Here is a 23,978-nt window from a genome sequence, read left to right as displayed (position 1 = left end):
CCATGAGAAAAGGGGTCTTGTTTGATGGACTTCATGGGGTAACACAACAACTTCGCAGGTCTTGTTTGATGGACTTCATGCGGCTTCGTGTGCATTAGGGAAGAAGAGAAAAGAAACCCCGACATGCAATTGGATCATAAACTCTAAGAAAAAGCAAACACTAAAATACAATTGAATTGCAACACAAACCCATGAACTCCGACAGAAAAAATTCCTAAAAATGCAAGACAAGGAAACCCTAAAAACGCAATGTAGAGAAGGGGCTTTACAAATCAAATTTTGATTATCTTTGTTTCGAGTCTTCGACATATTTCAAGAGGACAAAGGATTGACAAAGGATTGAGGACAATTTACCACAATATATAATTGCAAACTAAGCAAAATCCCTCGAAGGTGTGGGTTAGCAAAGTGTATACACCATTTGAAATTTCAATATTATCCAAATCATGGAGCTGCATTTAGACACGTAAACATTACAGAAAACCTGAACTAATATCACAAGCACTAGAATATAGTTTTGAAGTGGATATTGATGAAGTGACGACTCTTTATAAAACCCTTGTTCCTCCATCTATTATTTAATTTTCAAACCATAGTACTGGAACGTAAAACAATCATCCTCAAAGTATTAAATTATGCTTAACAAAGGCTTAGGCTTAAACCAACTTCTATTTCATACTTATCTTATAATATACAGCAAAATTTCCCACTTGCAAGGAAATGCAAGGACTTTTATTCCTCACTTATAAGGGTGTGAATTGATACGTTATCCAATGTGTAGTACCCATGAACAAATTTGGATCCTGAAGTTTTTATTTCATAGTTTGTATATTAATTGTGTCATGTTTCCTTTTCATAGAGAATGGGTTCCTTAAATCAATGAGATAAAAAACCTTGCAATGTCCTTTTATTGTATCATAGTGTTTGCGGAAGAGTTTCCCAACCTTTAATGACAACTTTCACCTCTCATTGTTTTCTTCCTTATTAATATTTGAAGTGATCCCTACAATAAGATTTCATTTAAGATTTAGATAAGATAAGATATATTACTTCACTGAAATACCTCTACAAATTGTGCCAAAAAATTTCTCTAGTCTAAAGACACTTTTTGGGCTAGGGATTGGTGTACAAATTTGTGATTCTTATGGATGCCATATCTTTAATTAGAGGTTAAAGTTTATAGATTGATCTCTTTAGTGGTTGATCTCTTTGTATCTTTAATTAGAGGTTAAAGTTTATATATTGATCTCTTTAGTGGTTGATCTCTTTCTGATGGTGACGGTTGAAGCCTCTTGCAACCTAAGGCCAAATTCAGCTACTAGTTTGATCAACATCAGTTTAGAAACATGCAAAAAATTATCAATGCAATATAGTCCAGAAAGCCATGGATTGATAACCTGGACATGTACGTAGCAAGAATAGCATGAGAAATGGCACCTATATGCATAAGCAAAACCTATATTTAAACGATAATGAATGGTACAAAAACTACATTCCGCATAACTACCATCACTACATTACTAACTCAATGATAAGTTACACCAGAACAATTCTATCCTACTTGCTATATGTAATCCTATTATATGAACAACTTTCCACATTTTTTCAGCTGATGAATGAATAGAGCAAGGTATGTTAGTCTGTACAATAAAGACGACATTTTCAACATTAACAGTAACCAATTAAACAACTTACACTACACTGCATGAGTACAGAATCGTATGATTCTATTTTATAGAAATGCAAAATAGAAGCTAGAAAAAATATACAAAATGTTATGATCCATTGTTCATAGAGGTATTATTATCCATAGAGTAAAGGTTTGCACTGTAATAGAACAATCTTCATAAGGTTTAGTTTTTGCAACCTTATTTCACAGGCTATAATATCCTTAAAGCAATCATTCAGTTTGTGGAGCATACTTTGCATCAAAGTGCTTGACCTTGTTCTCAAGCTCAACTGCATTGGCTCCTACGATCCTATCAATAGCAGCTCCATTCTCAATGAACACAAATGTCGGCATTGCCCGAACTTCGAATTGAGAGCTTATATCCTAACAAAACAAAATAGACAGTTACACCATCAAGCCCTACTAGGGTAAATGCCTTCCAAATCTCCCTGGCTAGGGTTGAAAACATTTTACTATAATCATGAAGAACACAAACTCTTACTGTCAATTCATCCACGTCCACTTTCACAAACACCACATTGTGGTACTTCTGAGACAACTCAGCAAAGATGGGAGCAATGAACTGGCAAGGTCCACACCAAGAAGCCGTGAAGTCAACCACCAACTGCACAGTCAGATGAATATATAGATAAAGGTCAAGTTGTCAATGTTATGAAACATAATGCTACGCAATTGCCATGAAGTCAACCACCAACTGCACAGTCAGAGGAATATATAGATCAAGGCCAAGTTGAATGTTATGAAGCATAATCAATTGCCATAGTACCATTCATGTCAAACCTTAACATGAATAAATCATCATTGATGTTATATTACAGTTAAGAAAAATGGTTTCCATGTACTTTCTGGTCAAATGTGGGTATGATACATCACAAATTAGATAACATGTCTAAAATACCCCTTCGCTTTTCTTTATTTCCTAAACTGTTCCTAAGTTCCTGATATCCCACAAATGCCCCTGGTCAACCCCACTTGAAATCATAAAGGAACGTTTTCAAAAAAAATCTTGTGGGCGAAAAATATGTTCTTGTTGACACTCAAAATAGATTTTAAATTTTTTGTACAAAACAAACTACATATCTTCAAAAGCATAATGCACTGTCACTAAACAAGTAACGTAAATAACTGTATATGTATGAGGAGGGATATGGGTATGAAAGATATATAGATTCGTCACTAATTTCCTACTGTATGGTGTTTTCCCACATAATTTCTGAGCTCGTTCATTCCTAAATTGTAGTTGGTTAAGGCCGAGGATTTAATTTACCACTCGATTGGAGGTCTTTGCCTCGACAAGCTTTATTTCCCACTCGTCAATGCTTTTGATGATGTTAACATTACCGTGTGCCATGTTTCTCTGTTTCAAACAAAAAACACATAAAATACATAAATCAATATGTGTTTAATTCTAAGATAATACTGAATCTTTCTTTTAGCTCTAAAAAAAGTGTTGAGAAAAAATAGCAAAATTACATCAGAACTACTTTAAACCTGAAACTACCTGACATAATAAGCCACAATAGTCAAAAGTAGCAGTCATAGAGAAAATCAATAGCAAAACTACCTAGTATAAACCGGACACACATGACAAAACAAAACTGCCGCACATACGAAAAAAAGAAGGAAGGCTAACATAGCTGCGCTATGTATTATGTTAAAAGAAGAGCACAACGAATTCGTATTTAATGCAATAGAAACCCCACCTTGTATTTCGTTTTTACGAACAAGAAGCTTAACTACATGTTAAAAAAGAAAATGGAAAATAGCAGATCCAGAAGGGGGAAACGAAACTATAGATGACGAAAACGAAAATTGTAAAACAAAGCAGCAAAACACCAAACCCCCAAAAAAGAAACCAGACATACGAACCAAAAGGAAACATTAGAAAGCATAAGAGGCAAAAGCAACACCTCCTTAAGGCGGACAACACACAAAGGATCAGAAAACAAAAGCAAAAACTGTCTTGATTGCAGAGGACATACAAAGCCAAACCCGGAACAAGAACAGAGAAGCAGAAACGGTAGAAACAGGCCAGATTAGGAGAGCAGGAAACCTGGGCGTTGGACGAAGACGACAACGATGATGAAAAAAACGTGTGTCCAATATCGTCGAAGGATTGACCGATCGATGGAAGCTTCGATCTGTATGTTCCTATATATATACACACATATGTATATGAATCTCTCTGTATATTTTTTTTTTTATTTTTTTTTTTATTTTTTTTTTTTTATGGAGAGAGAGAGAGAGACAGAGATTTTATTGTTGTCTTCCGAGGCAAGTATACCTCTTTTTAGAGAGAGAAAGAGAGATTTTATTCTTGTCTTCCTACGCACGTATACCTCTTTTAGAGAGAGAGAGAGAGAGAGAGAGAGAGATGCCCAAATGGATGTAGCTCAATTGGTAAGGTTGCCCAATGGAGACCAGGTGGTCATGGGTTCAACCCCTACATTCCATAGTGGCATCTAGTGAATTAAGAGATATATAAGAAGTATATAATAGAGAGGTGAGGAAATTGGGTTTCGAACCCAAGACACAGTGCTTGTAGTGTTATCAACTTACCACTAGGGTAAGCTAATTACGAATAAAAAGAGAGAGAGAGAGAGAGAGATGGCACCTTGGGACCTCATTGGGGGAATGAATGGGTTCATTGGTCAGAGCGTGCTCTATCTCCTCGTGGGTCCGGTCCAATCTGGTCCGTGCTTGTTGTATCTGTATCTCGACGCACCCCTCCGTCCATAGATTGGCCTACGGCTATCCAATCTTCCATTCTTACTGCGTTCACACCTTCCTTGGTGTGCATTCTTCACGTGTTCGAAGAAATTTGTTTTCAGCTTGTTTGAACACACTCCATTCTACAAAAGTCTTGATCCCTTCTTTTTTATGTGACCGCACACGAAGAGCATCATCTATCATTACGCACGACATTGATGCAACTAAGATGACATGTGTGCATGACACGGGGCTCTACCTGACCACAGAATATTAGAATTTAGGAATAATAATCATAGGTTCTTTGCACATCGAGACTTTATTTTATGTTAGATGTTGAAATAAATGTTTATTCTCCATTTTCTAAGGCCTCTATGATTGTGTGGCATATAAGCCATTGGAAATAAGTTCATATGCCCAAAGTAACATCGATTGAGCATAGTCAAAGTACCTCCTATGTTGAACTAGTATAAAGAAGGTATATGCCAAAATGTATGTAATTGTGTCTAGATGAGTGCTTGATTGATGTGTATGAATGTGGGACGAGTATACTTATGCGCTTGTTTCCAAATATGCCTTGTGTAAGGGCATCTTCATCATAGTCAAATAAAGCCAAACAATTTCTTACATAATGGTGTTCATCTCCTTCAAAGGTTGCACATATTCTTGCAATAAACCCAAACAATTTGTTATCATAATGAAGTGTTCACCTCTTTCAAGGGTTGCTCATATTCTTGCAATAATCTTATCTCGATCTTTAGGACCTACTATGTATAGGTTCAAATGTGTCCCCACTCAATTGAGGAAATTATAAATTTATTAAAAATTATTAGTAAGTTGGTTGATGCCTTTGGAGTTTATAGGTCATAAATTGTTCAAGTGGATGGTTTCATATCATGAATAATGCATTGTTTTAAAATGCATTCTTCAAATAAACAAACAAATAAATAATAATGATTATGTCCTCACGATTGTTCAACGTGTGCATCATCCCACAAGTAGTGGGTGAACGTGTGTGGCTCCATAGTCTGATGTGTATGTGATCATACAAGTAGTGGGTGAAGGTGCATGCATTGAAATACAATTGCACACTCCCTTGTAACTAGCCTGTGATATGTGATATGTATAGTTAATGTGAAGAATATTCTATATCCTACCTAAATCCATTACAACAATGAACGTGTAATTATAATTTATAAAATAGCGAGAAGGTAATGATATATAAGACAACCTTCACCCATATTGTAGTATTATTATTTTCTAATGTACATACTTGCCATATTTCCCATATTGCCATTAACAAGTTCGAGAGTATTAAGTATCACACTTTGATACAATGATCTGGCTTTGATCATATTTGATCATGCTTTCCACACATCTTGACCCAAGCCCAATCCTTACATGAATTTCTCTCACAACCCCAATGAAATGTAATATTTTTGGTTTCATGGGTCATATTTGACCTCCAAAAATGATCAATACAAGAGGGTGAATGTAGTAATGTACAAGTCAACCTGCACATAGAGGGAGTTATCCAACTTAGATATGTGAAAGCCAGTGTCATGTAGGTATTGTGTGATCTTCAAGCGGCATGCCCGCAATGCTAACTTGAGACCATAACATGGCTTCTTAAGTTAACATAACATGCATGGGTGGGATCTTGAGTTGGATATGATGGTTGTTTCATATAGACCTCTTCCTTAGCACTCTTTGGAAAACGACATTCTTTATGTCCTTAGATGGATACATGTTAGACCCCTTCGTCACTAGGACTACTAGTAAGATCGACATGGTCATCATCTTTGCAACATGTGTGAAGGTCTCATTGTGCGTTTGGGGCATACTCTTTCACCACAAGTTGAGCCTTATATCTATCATATGGTAGAGTAGTTAGAGATGTGTATTACTTTGTAAATAAATGAACAATGTGTGACCTTATTGTGTTTTGGACTCAGGGTGAGTTACCACGTCCCATTTTTCTTAGAGATCTTACATCTCTTTATCCATTGCTTTTGTTCAAAGAGGATCATTGCCATTTTGGCGAGACTTTCCAAACACCTTTACAATAAAAGTGTAATATTGTAACATGTACTCGTTGCAGTTACATTGCATCCTCTCACAAGTAGAGCACCTTGTGCGTTCTTTTGCTTTTCAAAGGTCATTTGTCACACCCGATGTCCTAATGGTAAGCACGTCTAACTCTTCCTCAAGAAAGGGTGTGTGCTTCTTCTTCTTTAGAGCAAGGGCTTGAGGATACCCCACTTGTCTTGGAAATAATACTCCACAACAACCTTTGTCCTTTGCTTGAACTATTAGTGAAGGAAGCCACCTTGACTTGATATTTATTGTATGATTAGGCTCCTCAGCCTATTGATACAAGCACTGTGCAAAGAACGCCTTGATTGTGTTGAGCAAGTGATGTGATATGTTAGTAGCAACATCATCAATTGTGACATATTTGACAAAGTAGAAGGCTACACAAATGTTGATAGGGACAATAGTTCAACAGATCATTGATCGACATCAAGCTTTGCCATATCTTGAGTAGCAAAAAGAAAAACCTACAATGCATCTATGAAGCATAGATGCGGAATGCATAGGCACAACCATTGTTGCTTATGAAGTCGTATGGCTTAAGTGGATCTTGAAAATTTCAAATTTCATATCGATGACAAAGTTCAAGTAGTTTGTATCAACCTTAGCACTATATAATTTGATCTTACAATATAATTGGGTCCTACTACTAACATTGGTGCATCGGGAGGAAGAATCAATTCCATTGGATTGAGTAATGAATGTGGGCTGTCCATTTCAATTTCAAAACGTCCAAAGTATAAGCAAATTGGCTCCAAGCCACGGGGGCCATTTACGCCCCCCTCCCCTCCCTCCCCTCCCTGCCTGTTCCATATACAGAATTTACGAGTTTATTGCTGTTTTTTTAAAACCCTAATCCTCTGTCTGTGTTGTTCTCTTGATTTTCGGACGCGCGTTGTCTTCTTCTTCTACCCCAAGGTATGAGTGATACAATCCCTCTATATATGTATCTCTTTGTTTACTAACGAGAAATCCAGGGTATCGAAATGCATTTATTAATGATTTATTATGGATTAGATTAATGCGAACACGTTAGTGTTCCAGTTAAGAAAATTAATTAATGATTGTAAAAAATTTCCTCACAAGAGAATAGAATATAGCTAAATGAAAGCCCCCGTATTAGGGTTCTTGTACGAGGCAAAAGGTAAATCAGAGGGCATGATGTGCTTAAGTCTTGGATTTTTACAATAGTCTATTGAAAACAAAATATCTGGTCATTGAAAAATTTGAAATTGATGTATCCCAAAGTCTTAATGTACATGATAGGGCCATCCAAGATGAAATTAATGAGAGACTCATTGCTTAGAAACTTGATGAAGGTGGAAAAATGGTGACATAGATTCTCCATGCCTAGTCTTGTATACTGACTCCTTAAAAATCAATAGTAATTAGCAAAAATAACTATATCTAAAGGAAAGACCCTGTATTAAGGTTCTTGTACGAGGTGAAAGGTAAAACAGAGTGCACTATGGAAGACGATATCTTTGCTCCACGGCGTCCTTCTACACGGACCCGCAAGGTAGCTGCCAAGATGGGAGCTGCATTAGCTGACATTAACAACCGTTCACAGGTCATTTTGTTTCTGAACCTTCTTTTTTATCATATGCTACATTAGTGGTGGGAAACCTCAATGTAAGGGGAAAACCCACAAAATGGGATTGCATTGAATTCGCCTCGAGGTAATTCTACCTGTCTTTATACTAGAAACATTAAAAAATGAAGGCATATTTGAGGCACCACAAGAATGTAAAGTTTGTTATGTCTCAGAACCAGGTTCCCCTGTTGGTTGCAAGCTATCCATCTTCTGCACAAAGCCTAAACTTTGTCACTCACCTCTTTCCATCATAGAAACAAAGAACACGATGTAATTTGTTTATTGTGCCCAATATAAGCAAACACCAAGATCTGAGGAAAGTATTGGCCAAATTGTTTTCTTTTCAGCAGAAAAGATACGGGGACTAGCTCTAACACTTTCACCAAGTCCTTGTAGATTATAAACTCGTTTTTTTATTGTGGATAAACGCAGTTGTTATTCTTTACTATATTCTCAACAGCTGGCTATTTGATCAAGTTTCCATAACCCCTGTAAAGTAATGCACATTTGAGGATTTTCATATTTGTTTATTTTTCATGGTTATTTTTATTTGCTTTCAATGATATTTGAGAGGGCAACCAATAAGCTATGGTATTCTATTTGTGATGTGATTGTAAATCCATCCAATCTACCTTTCCATTGCATTGTTAGCAGGCCTCTTGTAATCAAGCAATTTGCTGTTCATTTCCTTATCCGTGGGATGGGAACAGGAACTAGGCCTCTGTTCCACCACCATAGTACTGTCCGATTCGATTTAAAAAGGAACATAATATATAGACATGAAGAAAAATTCATCCATAGATTGGAAAAGACCTTGACATCGAAGAATGTAATGAATGATCCTTTTCCAAGATATCACAATGATCATAGGGTTTATTTATCCCCTTCAACTAGTGCATGCATGTTTCCACATAGGATGCATGCAATCTATTAATAATGCACCCTTTATTGAGGCCCACTCAATTTTCCAAGAGAACGTTTAAGGGCTTGAAAGTTCTTGGATACACCATGGATTGTTGGAGAAGCCTACGTGATCTCTATATTTCTACTAATTTGTTTTTCTTTTTTGAACAGACAGCCCTTGCTCGGCTTGATGCTTTGGAAAGTGACAATGTTGCCATGGAGTTGGTAGATGGTGATGACGATGAAGAAGCGTCTCTTGATGATGAAGAAAATGGTAAGGACATCAGCATTATTTCGTGAACTTAAGTTTTTTATGAGAAGGTTTTGATATTCAGATTAGTTCACATTATTCACACTTTTTTGGTAGCTGTCAATTATGTGCAATGAAACTGCTAACCGAAGATATCTATAACAGAAAATCTAGTGTATCAGCGAAGGCATGTAAAAAATTCCAAGAGAGAGACAAGACAAGCAAGAGCCATAGAGAAGCTTGCCACTGCCAAGAAGACTCAGAGTTTTCATGATCTTTTGCTTGAGGTTTGCAGTAAATTGTATACCTGATTATCAATATCTTGATTAGAAATGTTATCGTTGCCTATTTTCCTTTTTTTATACTTGCAGGCCAACTTAGAATCTTTACCAAGCCATGTACCTTCTTATTTGAGAGCTGCAGTTGGCCCTCCGAGTTCGACTGCACGGCGTTACTTCTGCAGTGTGTGTGGGTACTTTGCTAATTATACATGCGTTGTTTGCGGAGCTCGATTCTGTTGTATCCGATGCCAGAAAGTTCATCTTGATACTCGATGCCAAAAGTTTGTTGCATAGATCTAAGTTCTATTTTTTCATTGTAAGTCTTGAAGGTCATGTATGTGTCGACATGATGGAAATTGAAAGTTCTATTTCGCTGTAACTTTTCAAGGTCATGTATGCATGCACTCAAGATAATGGAAATTGAAAGTTTTATTTCGTTGTAATTTTTCATGAAAATATACCATAGATGCCGTTCCAGGGTTTGTAGCTATGTATTTGTGGTTAATGACCTGAACTACTACTATCTTCTTGAAGCACGTGGTATTTTACCTTTTTCAGCCTGCTTTAAGGATCAGTTAAATGGGATCCAAATCTCTTTTTTTATTGATGAGACATAACAAAGCAAATCTCTTGGAAAATGGTCACTTGAGAAACATTTTTAGCTATCATCTCTGCCAATTTGAGATCAGAACATGAATTTAATGCTTAACAAGGATTCATTGAAGAAGTCATTGCCCTCATTGGGTGTCAAATCTATTACTCGTAAGGATGTTTTGGCTGGCTCCTTGTCTGATTCATACTTGACCCTGTATGCTTAAAACAAATTTGAAACATAAATCATATTCTTCAATCTGTCATGTTATATCAAGTTTATAGTTACTGCAAATATAGAACAATTAAAATTTACATTTTTCTTCAACAATCATCTTTATTATCTGAAAAAATCATATCTTATTCAGTCAAATTTCTAATATTACTCTATCAATATTGTCTTCAGATTCAGCTTGGAATACAAAATGTTGTATTATATTTTGCACCGCAGCTCCTGCCATTTCAAACTCAAAGGCATCCATTTTTTTTACCATCATGTCCAGTGTTTATGTCATGTCGTGACTTTTAACACCCTAAATGGATTCTGTGATCTATCCCTCTGTCATGATTTGTTCCTTCACTTTTCTCAAAAAGATCGAGGATCACAAAGGTTTTTGCAAACAGATATTTTTGCAGGAAACATTACACAACCATGTGATATGACCAGAACTAAAATTGCAAAATGCTCATAGAGAGATTACAGTGACAGATTTAAACTGCTAAAGTACGATTAAAGTGCAACTAATTTTCCATCAGCATCCAGTGTTACAGGCAGATGAAACATGTCAAGATTCAATACCTAAATCCTAATAAAATCGTACCTTAATTTACCCTACTGCTTAAGCTATATAGACATGTCTATTGTCTTCATTTCTGTAGACTACTGATACACCAGAGATCGATGCACTATTATTCTATATCATAATACTGTTAAAATAAGGGAAAATTAAAATAGCTTCATTCACATACATATATTAAACAGGTTTGTATTCACAATTGAGAGTAAAGAAGAGATACAACCAATAGTTATGCATTGTAACGATTCCCAAAAGCTTGGTGTAGAAAGTTTGAATTCAAAAGATACATATCCATATAAATTGTTAGTGGTTTGCAAGAGCAAGCCAATGAACAAAAAGAACTCAATTATGTGATGATATGAACATTCATAATGCCAGCTTTCCTAGTTTTCCAGTGGTTGCTACCAAGAATTCACCTCTACAGACTACCATAAGTAAAGGACTACAACCTGCCAAAATAATTTATTAATCAACATAACATATTTTTAATTTTTGCAAGCTATAGAAATATTGGTTTTAAGTATAAACATAAAGAAAGAGCTGTTGATTCCAAGATTAATAATCCTACATCCAGCCAATAATAAAATTCATAAACTAAAGAAAGAGCCATCAATCATTCTAAATCCAGCCAATAATAAAAAATTATTTTTCCATCAACCCAAAATGCTCATCATAGCAGGTTGCTAACCTCTAGAGATTAGGACTTCATGCTTCTTTTGATACATGCAGATAACTTTCACAGTTGCATGCAGTATAACTTTCACAATAACAAAAATAAATACAAACTGATACTTTTCACTCACTGCCAGCTTTCCCGATGCTAATACTAGTTGATATTGTGTTCGGGTTTGCTAGAGCTGGAACATGTTTCCTTGGCTTTGAAACAATTCTGAAAAAATGCAACAGGTTTTTGCGCTATAAAACACAGACGTAATAATTGGGATAGAAAAGGGAATGTCACAGCCAAATATCCAAGCCTTAGTTAGAACAGTACTGTTAATTTTAAAAAAAGTGAAGTACATATGCCCATACTCGTAGATGATGGCACTTTTTTTTTATGTGAGATATCTTGGTCTCATCGGATAGGACATGCCAAAGCTACATTCTCCCCCAAGTGCAGTTAATTTTATAAAAAGCGAATTACATGCCCATACTTGTAGATGATGGACACATTTTACAATAGATAGCTTGGTCTCAACAGATGCGACATACCAAAGCTACATGCTCCCCCACTTTTGAAATACTCACGTCACAAAGACAATCTATAGCCAACTTAATCTCTATTTACACCCATCAAAATGATAGTCTGATGCTCATGAGCAGTCTAATGGGCAGTTCAGCCATAATCAACAATTCTCCCCCACATTATGTCGGTGCAATGCAGCTCAATGTATGGCTATTTGACATTTAGAGCGGAATATCATTCGTGTGACTGAAAAATTACGGCATATTCTATCTCCTTTGTTCATATGCACAGCTAGATTTTCTTTCACTTCTAACCTGCAAACTGTATCCCAGTATTGCTCACCTGACTTGAGATTTACTATCGTGGTAAGCACCCTGCTGACAGTGTTGCATAAAACAATCATTAATATCACTTCCTGATCATATTTGCAGTCTTTGACAGCTGCCTTGTGGCCTTCATCTGATCTCCAACAATATATTATAAAGAGCATAGATATGGCTTCCGTGCAGCGTAACATAATAACAATGATGATAATATACTGGAATCTTGCATTGTATACAGATGGGCATCAGATGCTAGGTTTTCTACATTATGATTATGGTAGGACAAACCAGATCACAAACACCATCAAGTCTCTTTATACATATTCCATGACTAGAACATTGAGATATATAATTGTGAAAACCATCTCCTCACAAGATTTAGCTCACTCTCACTCTCACTCTCTCTCTCTCTCTCTCTCTCTCTCTCTCTCTCTCTCTCTCTCTCTCTCTCACTCACACACACACACACACACACTCTCTCTCTTTTCGTAATTAGCTTACCCTAGTGGTAAGTTGTTTACACCACTAGCATTACATCTTGGGTTCGAAACCCCAAATTTCTCAGCTCTCTACTACTCCATAGATATCTCTTCTTTCACTAGATGCCACTGTGGAATCTAAGGGTTGAACCCATGACCACCTGGTCTCCATTGGGCAACCTTACCAACTCACTCTCTCTCTCTCTCTCTCTCTCTCTCTCTCTCTCTCTCTACACACACACACACACACACGCACTCTCTCTCTCACACACACACTCTCCCTCTCTATTCATAATAGACATCTCTACTACTTTCATTTATAAAAACAACACATCCCTTGAAATAGAATTGTACATTGAATATATATTCTCCAAGAGCAAACCAAACATACCACATGATGTTTCCAATCAATCTTGGAGAAATCTAGGTGGTCAAATATCGATAGGAGAACAGCTGCATCCAGAGCAGCATAATGCAGCTGACATTAAGTGTTCCAATAAAATCAGCGGAAGTAAATTAAAACATGAGAATTTAGCATTATTCTAGTTAAGTCATAAATAAAACCTGATTTATGCTGAGTGGACGTTTCTCCCAATCAGACATTCTCATTTGTTTGTCCATGGATCTTCCTAGAACCATCTGTTATTTGTTTGTCACAGTTTATTTTAGAGCAATGCTGCCATATATGGGGTTATATTACGTCAAAACATGCAAAAAAACCACATGGCTGCAAGAAAATATGCTTGACATAAAGGAGCTACGTTGATGATGACACATATCTAGCAATTATAAAAACCTAGAAGACCCAGGAAAACACCTGGATACAGTATTCCTATACAACTCCGCAAATTGGATTCATCTAAGAATAAAGCCCCATTGCCAAACATTACACGAATTGATAATATAAGCGCATTTGACATCTTGATGATGATACAATGTTCTTAAAAAATGGCTCATTGATTAGCCATTTGATGCAGTTGGAACCGCCAGCAAGATTATTATGATAGAGACAAGGGAGGTAATATCTTTTGCATTTATTAATGATAAAACTATGAAGAAATTAATGATAAAACTATGAATTACAATTTCCAACATTCAAGATTCCTAAGCTAAATAACAGTATGCTGATACAATTTAGTTGATTACATACTTGAGCTAGGCGTGAAAGACCTCCTTTAATTCCTTCTGGAGAAACATGTTGCAAGTCCAAAACAGGTTCACATCCATGAAAACAGCTCAGTTCAGTGTACGAGTTGAACATTTGCTTCAAATCATTGTACACAGCATAGCCTATAGAATCAGGGGGTAAATGGTACACTATATTAGAGTCTTTTGATTATACAAACATTAAAAATGTATGGGCTAGTTGTAAATTTTAAAAACGCCGCTAAATTTAAGAAAGCAATAAATTTGATGCATTAGGAAAACCTCAGCGTCAATTGTTTTACAGCAGCAGGTTGTTTCCCATTTGAAACCTTGACAAAAAGATAGCCAAACGCCTTGTTTCAGCACTAAGTGAAACATGAGAATCTGAAGCATGAGAGGGAAAGCAAAAAAAGGATAAATCAACCAATTGGGGCAGTTACAGCTATGCTGAGCTGTTGATGAGAACTATGCTCCTACTACAGCTTGCTACACTTATAATCCCTGGTTCTAATAATTAAAACCACATGCTCCAAGGTTTCTTTTCAGAATCCAAATGTAATGGAAAAGATTTCTGGTAAGCCATGATCCGTTCTACTGCATCACAGAAGGTGATGGTAGTTGCTAAATGCACTGCATGGATGAAATCAGTTTGGCACTCATGAATCAAATCTTGAGAATCCACTTATGCTTGGGAATGATAATGATGGAACACATTCATAGGTCATAACATAAAGTGGTTGGGTTTCACAGCATGTCGACTGAATAAGAGATAACATCTTAACGTTGCCTCCTATTTAAGAATAACAAACCAGAAAAGATAAACCTAAATATAGGATACTAATGATTCTAATTATCTAATCACATAATATTCTGAAATTAGATAGTCTGAAACTTCTGCTTTCTGAGGTTCTCCAAGATGAAGCACTCGAAGATGGAGAGATCTCCAAAGCAATGGAATTACCTTCAGTGTTGGATGATGATGGAGTTTATTTGTTGGTTACATCTGTAGTTCAGATGGCCCCATGGCTGACATGCATGACAAGATTGCTAATGCTCAATCTTATGTAACCCTTTTTAACTGTTCTAGTTGAGGCCCCATTTGTGTAGACCTTGGTTGACTTGTAGCATGAGAGAAATGCACAAACCAGGATATTACAAAAATTGAGACATGTACTTCTTGATCGATTAATGGGCACAGGAGACTGACAGGTCACTAAGGTTAAAACTGACTGCATGTGCTCAGCCAATTCCAGGAGCAACATTGCAGGATCCAGAAAATGTATCAGATAAACTCCCATCCCCAAGTCACAGCTGCTGCAAGTAGGCATGGAACCCCACACAAAACGTCATGGAGCTCAGCAATTACTTGAGTTCAGTGGGAGTTACAAGCAGGATAAGCAGGATTGTGACCGTTGCAGTGATGTGTCCTCAACGAATTCAACTTGACAAAAGCACATGCATTAATGAAAGGTACCTCATGGGCAATGAACATCCATAATCTAATAACTGTGAGTATAATATGATATCATGCAAAAAAATTTGCAATAACTCCTACAAAAGATCGGTGTCTGTCTTAGTTAAAATAATAATAATTTGTGCTCAATGAACAAGGAGTTCAAGACAAAGATTTGATACAAATGGCAGGACTGGTAGGCTTTATTTCATTTCTTCTATCCAGAGACTTTTTGGAGCTATTACAGTTTGAGCCTGTTCCTTCAACTTATTTGATACCAAGGAAGAGAAGCTAGACATTTTCAACTATTTTAACTTCCTCCTGGTGTACATACTCTATATATGTTTCGACATTGCTGGACATCCAATTAATCAACATTGTTTAATAGAATTTTGGATTGTATGTTGGCCATGCCATATTGTATTGTTGGTTCAGAAAAATCAGCAGCCTGATGATCTTGCATTAATGTGATAATCTATTTGCCTAGCCGATCATAACCTTTCGGGATCTAGAAACTTGTGACATATATCTATGCAACTATCAAAGATATTCTACGTCAGTCAACAAGCTGATTTCGGTTATCAACTATTTCCAGGCTCATATAATCAATCAACAGTTAATGCAAACAAATCCTTCATGTAATAAAAGATAGCATACAAAGATGTATGAATAGATTCCATGTAAATATTCAAGGATATTATAACTACAGGGAAATCACTCCGATATTGTGATATGACACATCATTTCTATTGTACAAATAATTACCAATGGCCTTGAATTAGTTTTACAAAAGTCTATGCCACTTTACCAAAAATAACTTCAAAAGAATGAGTAAGGATTTGTTACCTATTTTTAAAATGGTGGGTGACGAGAAAACAGATTCAATGCAAGCATTCAATCCACAGGTATTGACTAGGGAAAGGGTGATTAAATCAAATACAAAGACATGTTCTCGTGTAGCTATTTGTAAAATTGTTACCTGCAAGAATATAATCAGAAAACGTATGCAATCATAATGTCTATATCAATAGATTGTAACAGAAGTATGAGAATATTGTGTAGCTATATTGTAAAATTGTTACCTGCAAGTATGTAATCAGAAAACATATGCAATCATAATGTCTATATCAATAGGTTGTAACAGAAGTATGAGACATTTGTATTCTGGGTTTCATTAACGGCATAAAAAGAAAATGATTGTTCCAGAAATTTCTGAAATGGGGGGCGAAATGCATTTTCCCCTGAGTAACAGAAATTATAATGAAATTAGATTCAAACTTAACACTTGCAGCTAGCACACATGCCATTGAGAGATGATAATACCACTAGACAATCAGATTAAAATTTTATATTTGCTTTAAGTACTTGGTACTATAGTTGCTATAGATGCTACCATAGAATGAACCATACGTAACATACATGCATTCGCATTCGAGAATGATTCAATCAAACATGTATGGTAAATCATCTCAAAGTTGGATTGGATTGACTATGGTCTATATTATATATTGATTCACTCTCCCTTGTGAACCACCAACATAAGTATGGTTGCAATATTTGCATTGTATCACATGCATGCCTTTGGGATGCCTCTTACGAATCAAGACATCTCTATCCTCCTCACTTTAGAACTTTACAAATAAACGAGTATGAACTATAGAGATTGAATCAAAATATGTCATTCTAAGTTATAATCAAACGTTCAAAAACTCAGAGAATATGAAGAAAACATGAATAGGCAGTAGTAGCATAACAACTTACGACTAGGGTGAGCTAATTTCTAATAACAAAGAAAGAAAAAAAAGAACATGACAGTAACATAAAATTTTGGCCATGACATGACACTAAAGAGAGGATATGAGAAAATTGGGAATTGAACCCAAGACATAGGCAATAGTAGCATGACAACTGACCATTAGGTTGAGTTAATTTCTAATAATAAGGAAAAAGAAAACTAATATGACACTAACATAAAATTTTGCTATGACATAACACTAATGAGAGAGATGAGAAAATTGGAAATCAAACCCAAGACATAAACAGCAGTAGCATGACAACATACTACTAGGGTGAGTCGATTTGTAATGACAATAAATGAAATTTAAAAAAAGAAAAAAGGAGCACACATTTTTCCCTTTTCAAAAGTGTTCATTTTCAAACATTTTTAAATGTTTGAATGCTTGCACGAACACGTATATTTCGTTCTATGGATGCTACACAGTCCTTTTTCTGCAATACAAATGTTTATTTACAAAAGAAATTAAGGAAGATAGAATAACCTTGTCAATGTGGGTATCCTTTATTCGTTTTGTCTTCCATTCACAATCAATGCCCACAACAGACGCCCCATTGAGAAGTGTCATGGCAAAATCTAGATCCTTTTTGGTCTCAACCCACACAACATTTTTGAGCGGCATGATATCAATCAGCTTCAGGTAGTTTCTGATTTCTTGTGATTAAATAAGCATGAATTTTAGATGGACAGCCAACAAGAAGGAATAGCAGTATAAGAGAATTAATAAACAGTATATGCAGATGATGGCCATGCCTCATACCTGGATTACAACTTTCCACAGAATCTCCAATTACCTCCTTTTGTTGGAAATCTTTTTCCTACAAATTACACGGGTTAGAGAAAAAATATTTAATTAAATTGATGTAAGTTCAATTTCTTATTTATTTTAATGTGTCTCATTGATGTCCTAAAAGCTGACATGTCAACATCAGATAAACGGCAAAGTATCATTGCATAGAGTTTTGACATTAGAAAAGAATTCAGAAAAATACAAAATACTGCATTAGTCAGTAGGTGGAGACCAAGGTGGCGTATGAGCCCAAAAACATTATACCTTCATTTCATTTGATAGCTTACCTACAAAAAAAGGAAAATCTCTAGTACATGAAACTTGCTATGAAAAACCATTTCAAGAACAGCATGGTTATGAAAGAGATTTTTTTATGCATAGTAGCATTTGAATAGCATAAACGAACACCATCCCATCCGGTATAGAATACATGGTGATACATAGGTGTACAACTCTGTGTGAACTACAAAATAGAAAAAAGCTGAAATAACATGAACGAAAATAAGAGACAGACACTGTAGTGTATCCTAGAGGCAAACAGAAAAGCTATATCCCTGGCACCATGATTATTGTTATGGTCCAAAAACAATGCAAGAATCACCACATGGGATACATTACAGGGATCCATATTATGATTAGATGAAACTAACAATGAAAGGGAAGTTGGATAGAAATTCAGACACTGAAACAATAGCCATCAACTTCAACTATAGGCAGAGGAGTTTTCATTCTGATTGTTAGGCATCATCTCAAAATGGATTGTATCAGTCTTCATAGGATGACAAAAACTGCTTCCTCAGTAAAGCTCTATATATATGGTGATCCTAGGAGTTCATAATGCTTATCTGCCTCTAGCATCTAATTTCAGCCTTCTTCTAGGATGTCGGTGGTGTGCCCTAAAGCTTTTGGTGGCTCTCACGAGTCAATCATTGAGCTTGAGTATGATTCCTGTTTTAAAACCAGTTTAGTACGGAAACAGGGTTTAGAAACATTTGGAGACACTGCAAAACTAAAATTTGTCGGACACCATACATACATATATAATTGTTTATTTGCAATTTTTATGGGAGACATTGGACATGATTTTTTGCTTGTAATTTTTATAGGAGACATTTGACATGATTTGTCTTAGCAATTCATCACAAACTACAGAAATAATTGTTGCATTTTGATCTCATTTAAAAAACAAGTCCATGGGCTCCATAGCTTCAAAACAAAAAGTTCATAAAAGTTACACGGTCAATAGAATATTCAGAATTTACAGCTTAGAACGCACATTCAAATAGAATACCTTACGCTACATGGAAAAACATATGATTATTTCATCCATGCAGATCAGATGAAAATGAGAGTTCACCACAGTGCCTTGTAAGTGTTGTACCTTGTCTTCCTGTAAGTAAATTTCCACATCACCTAATTGATCCGAAAGGCCTTTTACTAAGACTTCGGGTAAACAGCTGTAGTGAAAAAGTTTACAAAAAGTACCTCAGATATTTAGCATATTTTCTAGTTCCATATTTGGGAAATGACTAATATAAAATGCATTAAAAATAGTTTCAAATGATCAACCATGGCATATCTTAGAACGATATTGACTAGTAGATACAAGATATCCCCTGTCAGGCAAGATTTTGTTTTAAAATAAAAATCTAAGAAATACTGTCATCAATTCCCAAGATAGCTTTGCAACAAAATCATCAATCCATTCCAAGACCAGGGAGGATTCCCAAATTATCTAAAACTGCATTATAGGTCAAGAGGCTGTCGACATATTAGTGATACTGAAACCAGAGCAGTATATGAAAGCTAACCTGCTTTTATAAAGGCGGCGTGCATCAGGAAACCTATCAGCAAGCTGATAATTCTTTACATATATGTATGCCTCTTCAAACATACCAACATTTGTGAAATGTTGCACTAAATGACAGAGTGCATCTCTTCCAAGATATGCTGCCCATTTCCCTGCCAATTGTGGGTTACCATCACTGACCATACTTGCGATAAAATCAGGAGATACATATTGGTTCAACTTGAAAGTTTTTATCAAAGATGATGCACAACTATATGAATGCTTCTTGATCAAGTCCAAGACAAGTGACTCAACGAGCACCTCAGAACATAAGGTTTTATCATCTGTCTCAATATTCATTAAAGCCTTCAGTATGTCTGTGGCTTGAACATCAAAGACCTCAATGATTTTAACCATGATTCTTTCATCCATATCATTCATGCTTCTCGTGAAAGCATTACAAATGAGTGATGCTGCAATCTTTTTAGCTAGAGAAGAATCTTCTTCAGTTGACTTTTTTTGCCTAATTACATTGTTTATAGCTGATGTGAGAAGGTGTCCAAGGCCTTCATTATATGGGGGACCCACAAGTGTCAAGGCATCTAAGCAACGAATTGCAAATGTCATTGGCCCAGGGGATGGTGAAGTCGGCAGAGTTTGTATGACTTGCTTACGAATGGCATGAAACTTGGCTGTCGACTTTCCTTGACCTGTAGAAATACAGAGAGTACTGGTTAATGAAACCAAATTAGTGATGATGACAACTAGACAGCAATCAAGAAAGAAACAAAGGTGAGATATTACAACCCCCATAATAGCTGATAAGACTTAATCAAATATATAAAGGAAGATACAACAGACGAAAAGATAAGGCAATTTGAACTTCCTAAAAGACTCCTGTAACGCCAATTCCAATGTCCTATCAGACTTAACCAAATACATCAAAGAGAGAAACAAAGAAAAAAGTTATGTGCTTATCTAACTTCCTCCAATATGAAGTAAAGGCTTTCTTAATATTGGCAAATGCATAACCAGAAACTAATCATGAGTGGTGCTAGTTGATTGGTGGAACCAGAATTTCGGCCATCTGAATGACCCTCTTTCACTGGATGGCCCTCTAGCACCAGGTGGTCCAATATGGAAAGGCCATTTAAACAAGGAAGGCATATTCAATGTCGTGTGATAATACTAGTTCCCACCTAATGAAAGATACAGCAAGTTGAGCCACAGTCCAGATGGACGTGGGTGAATAACGTCCTATTCAACTAAACCCACCCATTTCATAAAAAGATCTTACATCTCTGTTTCTTCCAAACAAAAAATAATAATAATCAAACTTCAGACAAAACCTAGAAAAATATCTTCCCAATTAGAAAAACTTCCGTTGGAAACTAATACATTTTTTCATACAACCGGATTCTGAAACTAGATTCCTTAGGATTTTGGGTTTTTATAAGCTCCCAGATGAAACCAAATAAATGCATTTCTTTTTTGTACATTCTTAAGTCCGCACAGAATTATTTTTATAAGCTCCAAGAAGAAACCTTGGTTATAAATAAATGCATTTTTTTACCTATTGCACTTCCCCAATTATAGCAATTTCGTCTATCTACCTATCATACACTGTTGTGTCTGAAGAAAAGCAGGAGAAATTATATACGACATATGCCTGTATACATGGAATACCACACTATCCGAGAAGAAGATGTGTATTGTTCACAGAGAGAAAGAAAGAAACATTAAAATCTCTAAAAAACATAATGGCCCAATATCAGAGACTCAGTCGAATGCCAAAACTGTTAATTTGACTCGTCAAAACACATACATATCCTCCACAGCAGAGATTTCGAACGTTGCAGGATTTTATTAGGAATAACAAGCAGATATCAACTAAGAATCCTTAGAATCATCCAAGGCAATTCGAATTCTCCGCTAATTTAAAGAATGTTTCTTTTGAAACAAACAAAAACTTAACCTGCAAAAGATTTCTCTCTTCCAACAACGTCCAGAGTCTTGATTTATGTGGACTGGTATGTACATACACAGAAAATGAACCAAACCTATGCATTATAAATCAGAGAATTCCACCGGTGATGATTAATAAAGATCATCATCTGATGGAAATGCATTTCTACAGAGGAATTGCAGAAATAAGCAAGATAGTGTGTAGAAATACGCTCCAATGAACATGAATATATATATTATATACAAGAAAGACGTGAGAAAGAAAAATGTAGAGAAAATCTTACTGTGGATGAAGTTGTGCTTGAGATGGAAGACGAATAGGGAAGGGTAAGAAGAAGAAAAATCTGCCAGAGGATGCACGACCATGGACCATGATGGTGACACTGATGGTGAGTTATTATCTCTGTTGTTGTTATTATTAACGTTACGCTCCTCCTCCGTCATGTCTTCAGAGAGAAGTTGCTACTTTCTGATAACCCTGGGGGCAGGCAGGCAGGCAGGCAGGCAGGCAGGCACACACACACATACACAGAGGGAAGTCTCCGGAGGAAGGGGATGAGCTTAGTAAGTAAGCAGTGCATGCACAATGCACTGCGAGCAAATAAAGTCTTGTTTGTTTGGGACCTGGGTGGTGTTTCATGGTAAAAAGCATACATACTACATACATAGTGCTTTCTCCTAATTATTTGCTTATGTACATATGTATATGTATCCTAGTGGTAAGCTAATCGTAGGTCTAGGTTTCGAAACCCTACTTTCTCGTCTCACGATTACTCCATACCATGCATGCATATTCTCCCTCCCTCCCCCTCTCTCTCCAAGGAGCAAAGAGCAAGGAGCAAGCATATGTGTGTATGGTCAGCCATCCATCGACCCCCTTGGTTGTGATGTTGTCATCCCATTCCTTCCTCGAACGGAAGTTCCACCCATGTTAGAGGACTTGTGGATTATCTTCACCTACTCCATTTACATCTTTAGCATGGCACGTTGATTTATCATGTTAGATGATTCGGCAATATTGTGACAACCATGCACACGTAATATTAGAGCATCTAAGTGTTTGCCACTTACGTCTATGTTTAAACCATTTTTGTGAATATACTTGTTTGCCAACATTATTGACTCCCAAGTTATGAAATAATAATATTAGTATGTAGTTGGGGGATCATAATTGGAAATGCTAGCGGTGATTATTTATTTGGAAAGATGGTCCAAAAGAAGATCATTTTCTATAGCTTTAGAGGAGATATTAGAGGAGATATACATACACATGATTGTTTGTAAGCCTTGAGAAATCTAATTGATTATGATGGTTCAAATTCTTGTTGAGGCCTGAGTAATTTCAATTGTATTGAATATCAAATCGTTCAAGCCAATAAAGTGGAAACATCAAATAGTCGATAAAACGAGAAGTAAACAAACAAATAAGGTTTGGGGGAATAGACGGAATACACACCCACTAATGTTCTACTCAGTGCAACATTTTTGTGCAATAACCCTCTTATTCTGACATATTCTAGCTCTTCACAACTTTCGAGTGATACCCCTTCCTTTCTAACCTCATCACACTTTTCTAGCAATAGTCCCTTCTTTCTAACCTTGGCCTTGATCTCTTCTCCAATCCAAAAAAACAATGGACTCATCATCGCCTCCTAGACATAGAGCCAAGGCTAACAATATGCAGTGAGTCATTGTCACCAGGGTAAAAGTCGATTATCATTGCATATTGCCCCCACGACATCACGTTGTATAAGCAACACCTACGAATCTTAACACGTTGTATTAAGTAGAGAGAACATCAATGGTTAGTAATAGCCCAAGATATATGTACTTTACTAGTCATTTTGTTAAGGAGGTTAGGTGTATCCTCCCAATAAGTGTTATGTGATCATCTCTCGAAGTTTTGTAGAAGCGGTGGTGGTCACGTGAAGAGTCATCTATGTACATACATAATGTCATTGTCCTTGTCTTGAAGGAAGCTCAATGTGTGCAAATTAATTATGTATGGGTGGGTTTGCAATGATTTGCGTGTTAGAGTGGAGAAACGCTGAGTGGTGGGTGGGTAACGCTTCTTTCTTACGTGTCAGCAACTCACTCAACAATGCCTCAGGCTCAGGCAATGAATGTCAAATGCTAAAAGGTA

At 36.2% G+C, this 23,978-nt stretch overlaps 3 protein-coding genes across 7 annotated transcripts; 1 reads left to right on the top strand and 2 right to left on the bottom strand.

Moving 5' to 3' along the window:
• Positions 1-1,643: 1,643 nt before the first annotated feature.
• On the bottom strand, positions 1,644-3,869 carry LOC147862406 (thioredoxin H-type-like). Of its 2 annotated transcripts, none has more exons than XM_087321860.1 (4): positions 3,744-3,869; positions 2,958-3,047; positions 2,172-2,294; positions 1,644-2,053 (listed from the first exon to the last, which is right to left on the bottom strand). In XM_087321860.1, the coding sequence occupies exons 2-4, from the start codon at positions 3,039-3,041 to the stop codon at positions 1,901-1,903; spliced, it is 360 nt and encodes a 119-aa protein (XP_087177986.1). In that variant the 5' UTR covers positions 3,042-3,047; positions 3,744-3,869; the 3' UTR covers positions 1,644-1,900. The 2 variants fall into 2 exon arrangements, with proteins under 2 accessions (XP_087177986.1, XP_087177987.1); XM_087321861.1 differs by having other exon boundaries at positions 3,723-3,817.
• A 4,055-nt stretch (positions 3,870-7,924) lies between these two features.
• SEF (HIT-type Zinc finger family protein) lies at positions 7,925-9,960 on the top strand. Its single transcript, XM_087320641.1, has 4 exons — positions 7,925-8,063; positions 9,162-9,264; positions 9,406-9,527; positions 9,612-9,960. The coding sequence occupies exons 1-4, from the start codon at positions 7,962-7,964 to the stop codon at positions 9,813-9,815; spliced, it is 531 nt and encodes a 176-aa protein (XP_087176767.1). The 5' UTR covers positions 7,925-7,961; the 3' UTR covers positions 9,816-9,960.
• Positions 9,961-11,072: 1,112 nt separating this feature from the next.
• LOC147862404 (uncharacterized) lies at positions 11,073-22,340 on the bottom strand. 4 transcript variants are annotated; one of them, XM_087321337.1, is made up of 11 exons: positions 22,120-22,340; positions 19,893-20,580; positions 19,463-19,538; positions 18,052-18,109; positions 17,776-17,945; positions 16,343-16,475; positions 14,048-14,187; positions 13,462-13,536; positions 13,289-13,375; positions 11,696-11,798; positions 11,073-11,334 (listed from the first exon to the last, which is right to left on the bottom strand). In XM_087321337.1, the coding sequence occupies exons 1-10, from the start codon at positions 22,277-22,279 to the stop codon at positions 11,736-11,738; spliced, it is 1,650 nt and encodes a 549-aa protein (XP_087177463.1). In that variant the 5' UTR covers positions 22,280-22,340; the 3' UTR covers positions 11,073-11,334; positions 11,696-11,735. The 4 variants fall into 4 exon arrangements, 3 of the variants coding, with proteins under 3 accessions (XP_087177463.1, XP_087177462.1, XP_087177464.1); XM_087321336.1 differs by having other exon boundaries at positions 11,073-11,358; positions 11,713-11,798; XR_015529947.1 differs by lacking the exon at positions 11,073-11,334 and having other exon boundaries at positions 11,750-11,798; positions 13,462-13,573.
• Between the last annotated feature and the right edge of the window lie 1,638 nt (positions 22,341-23,978).

This window comes from Azolla caroliniana, unplaced genomic scaffold (genome assembly GCF_043228905.1).
Source record: "Azolla caroliniana isolate FFs.n. ecotype wild unplaced genomic scaffold, voAzoCaro1.0.p SCAF_6, whole genome shotgun sequence".
Lineage (NCBI taxonomy): Eukaryota > Viridiplantae > Streptophyta > Polypodiopsida > Salviniales > Salviniaceae > Azolla > Azolla caroliniana.
Note: the sequence above shows the minus strand (reverse complement) of the source record. Positions and strands in the feature narration are given on the sequence as shown.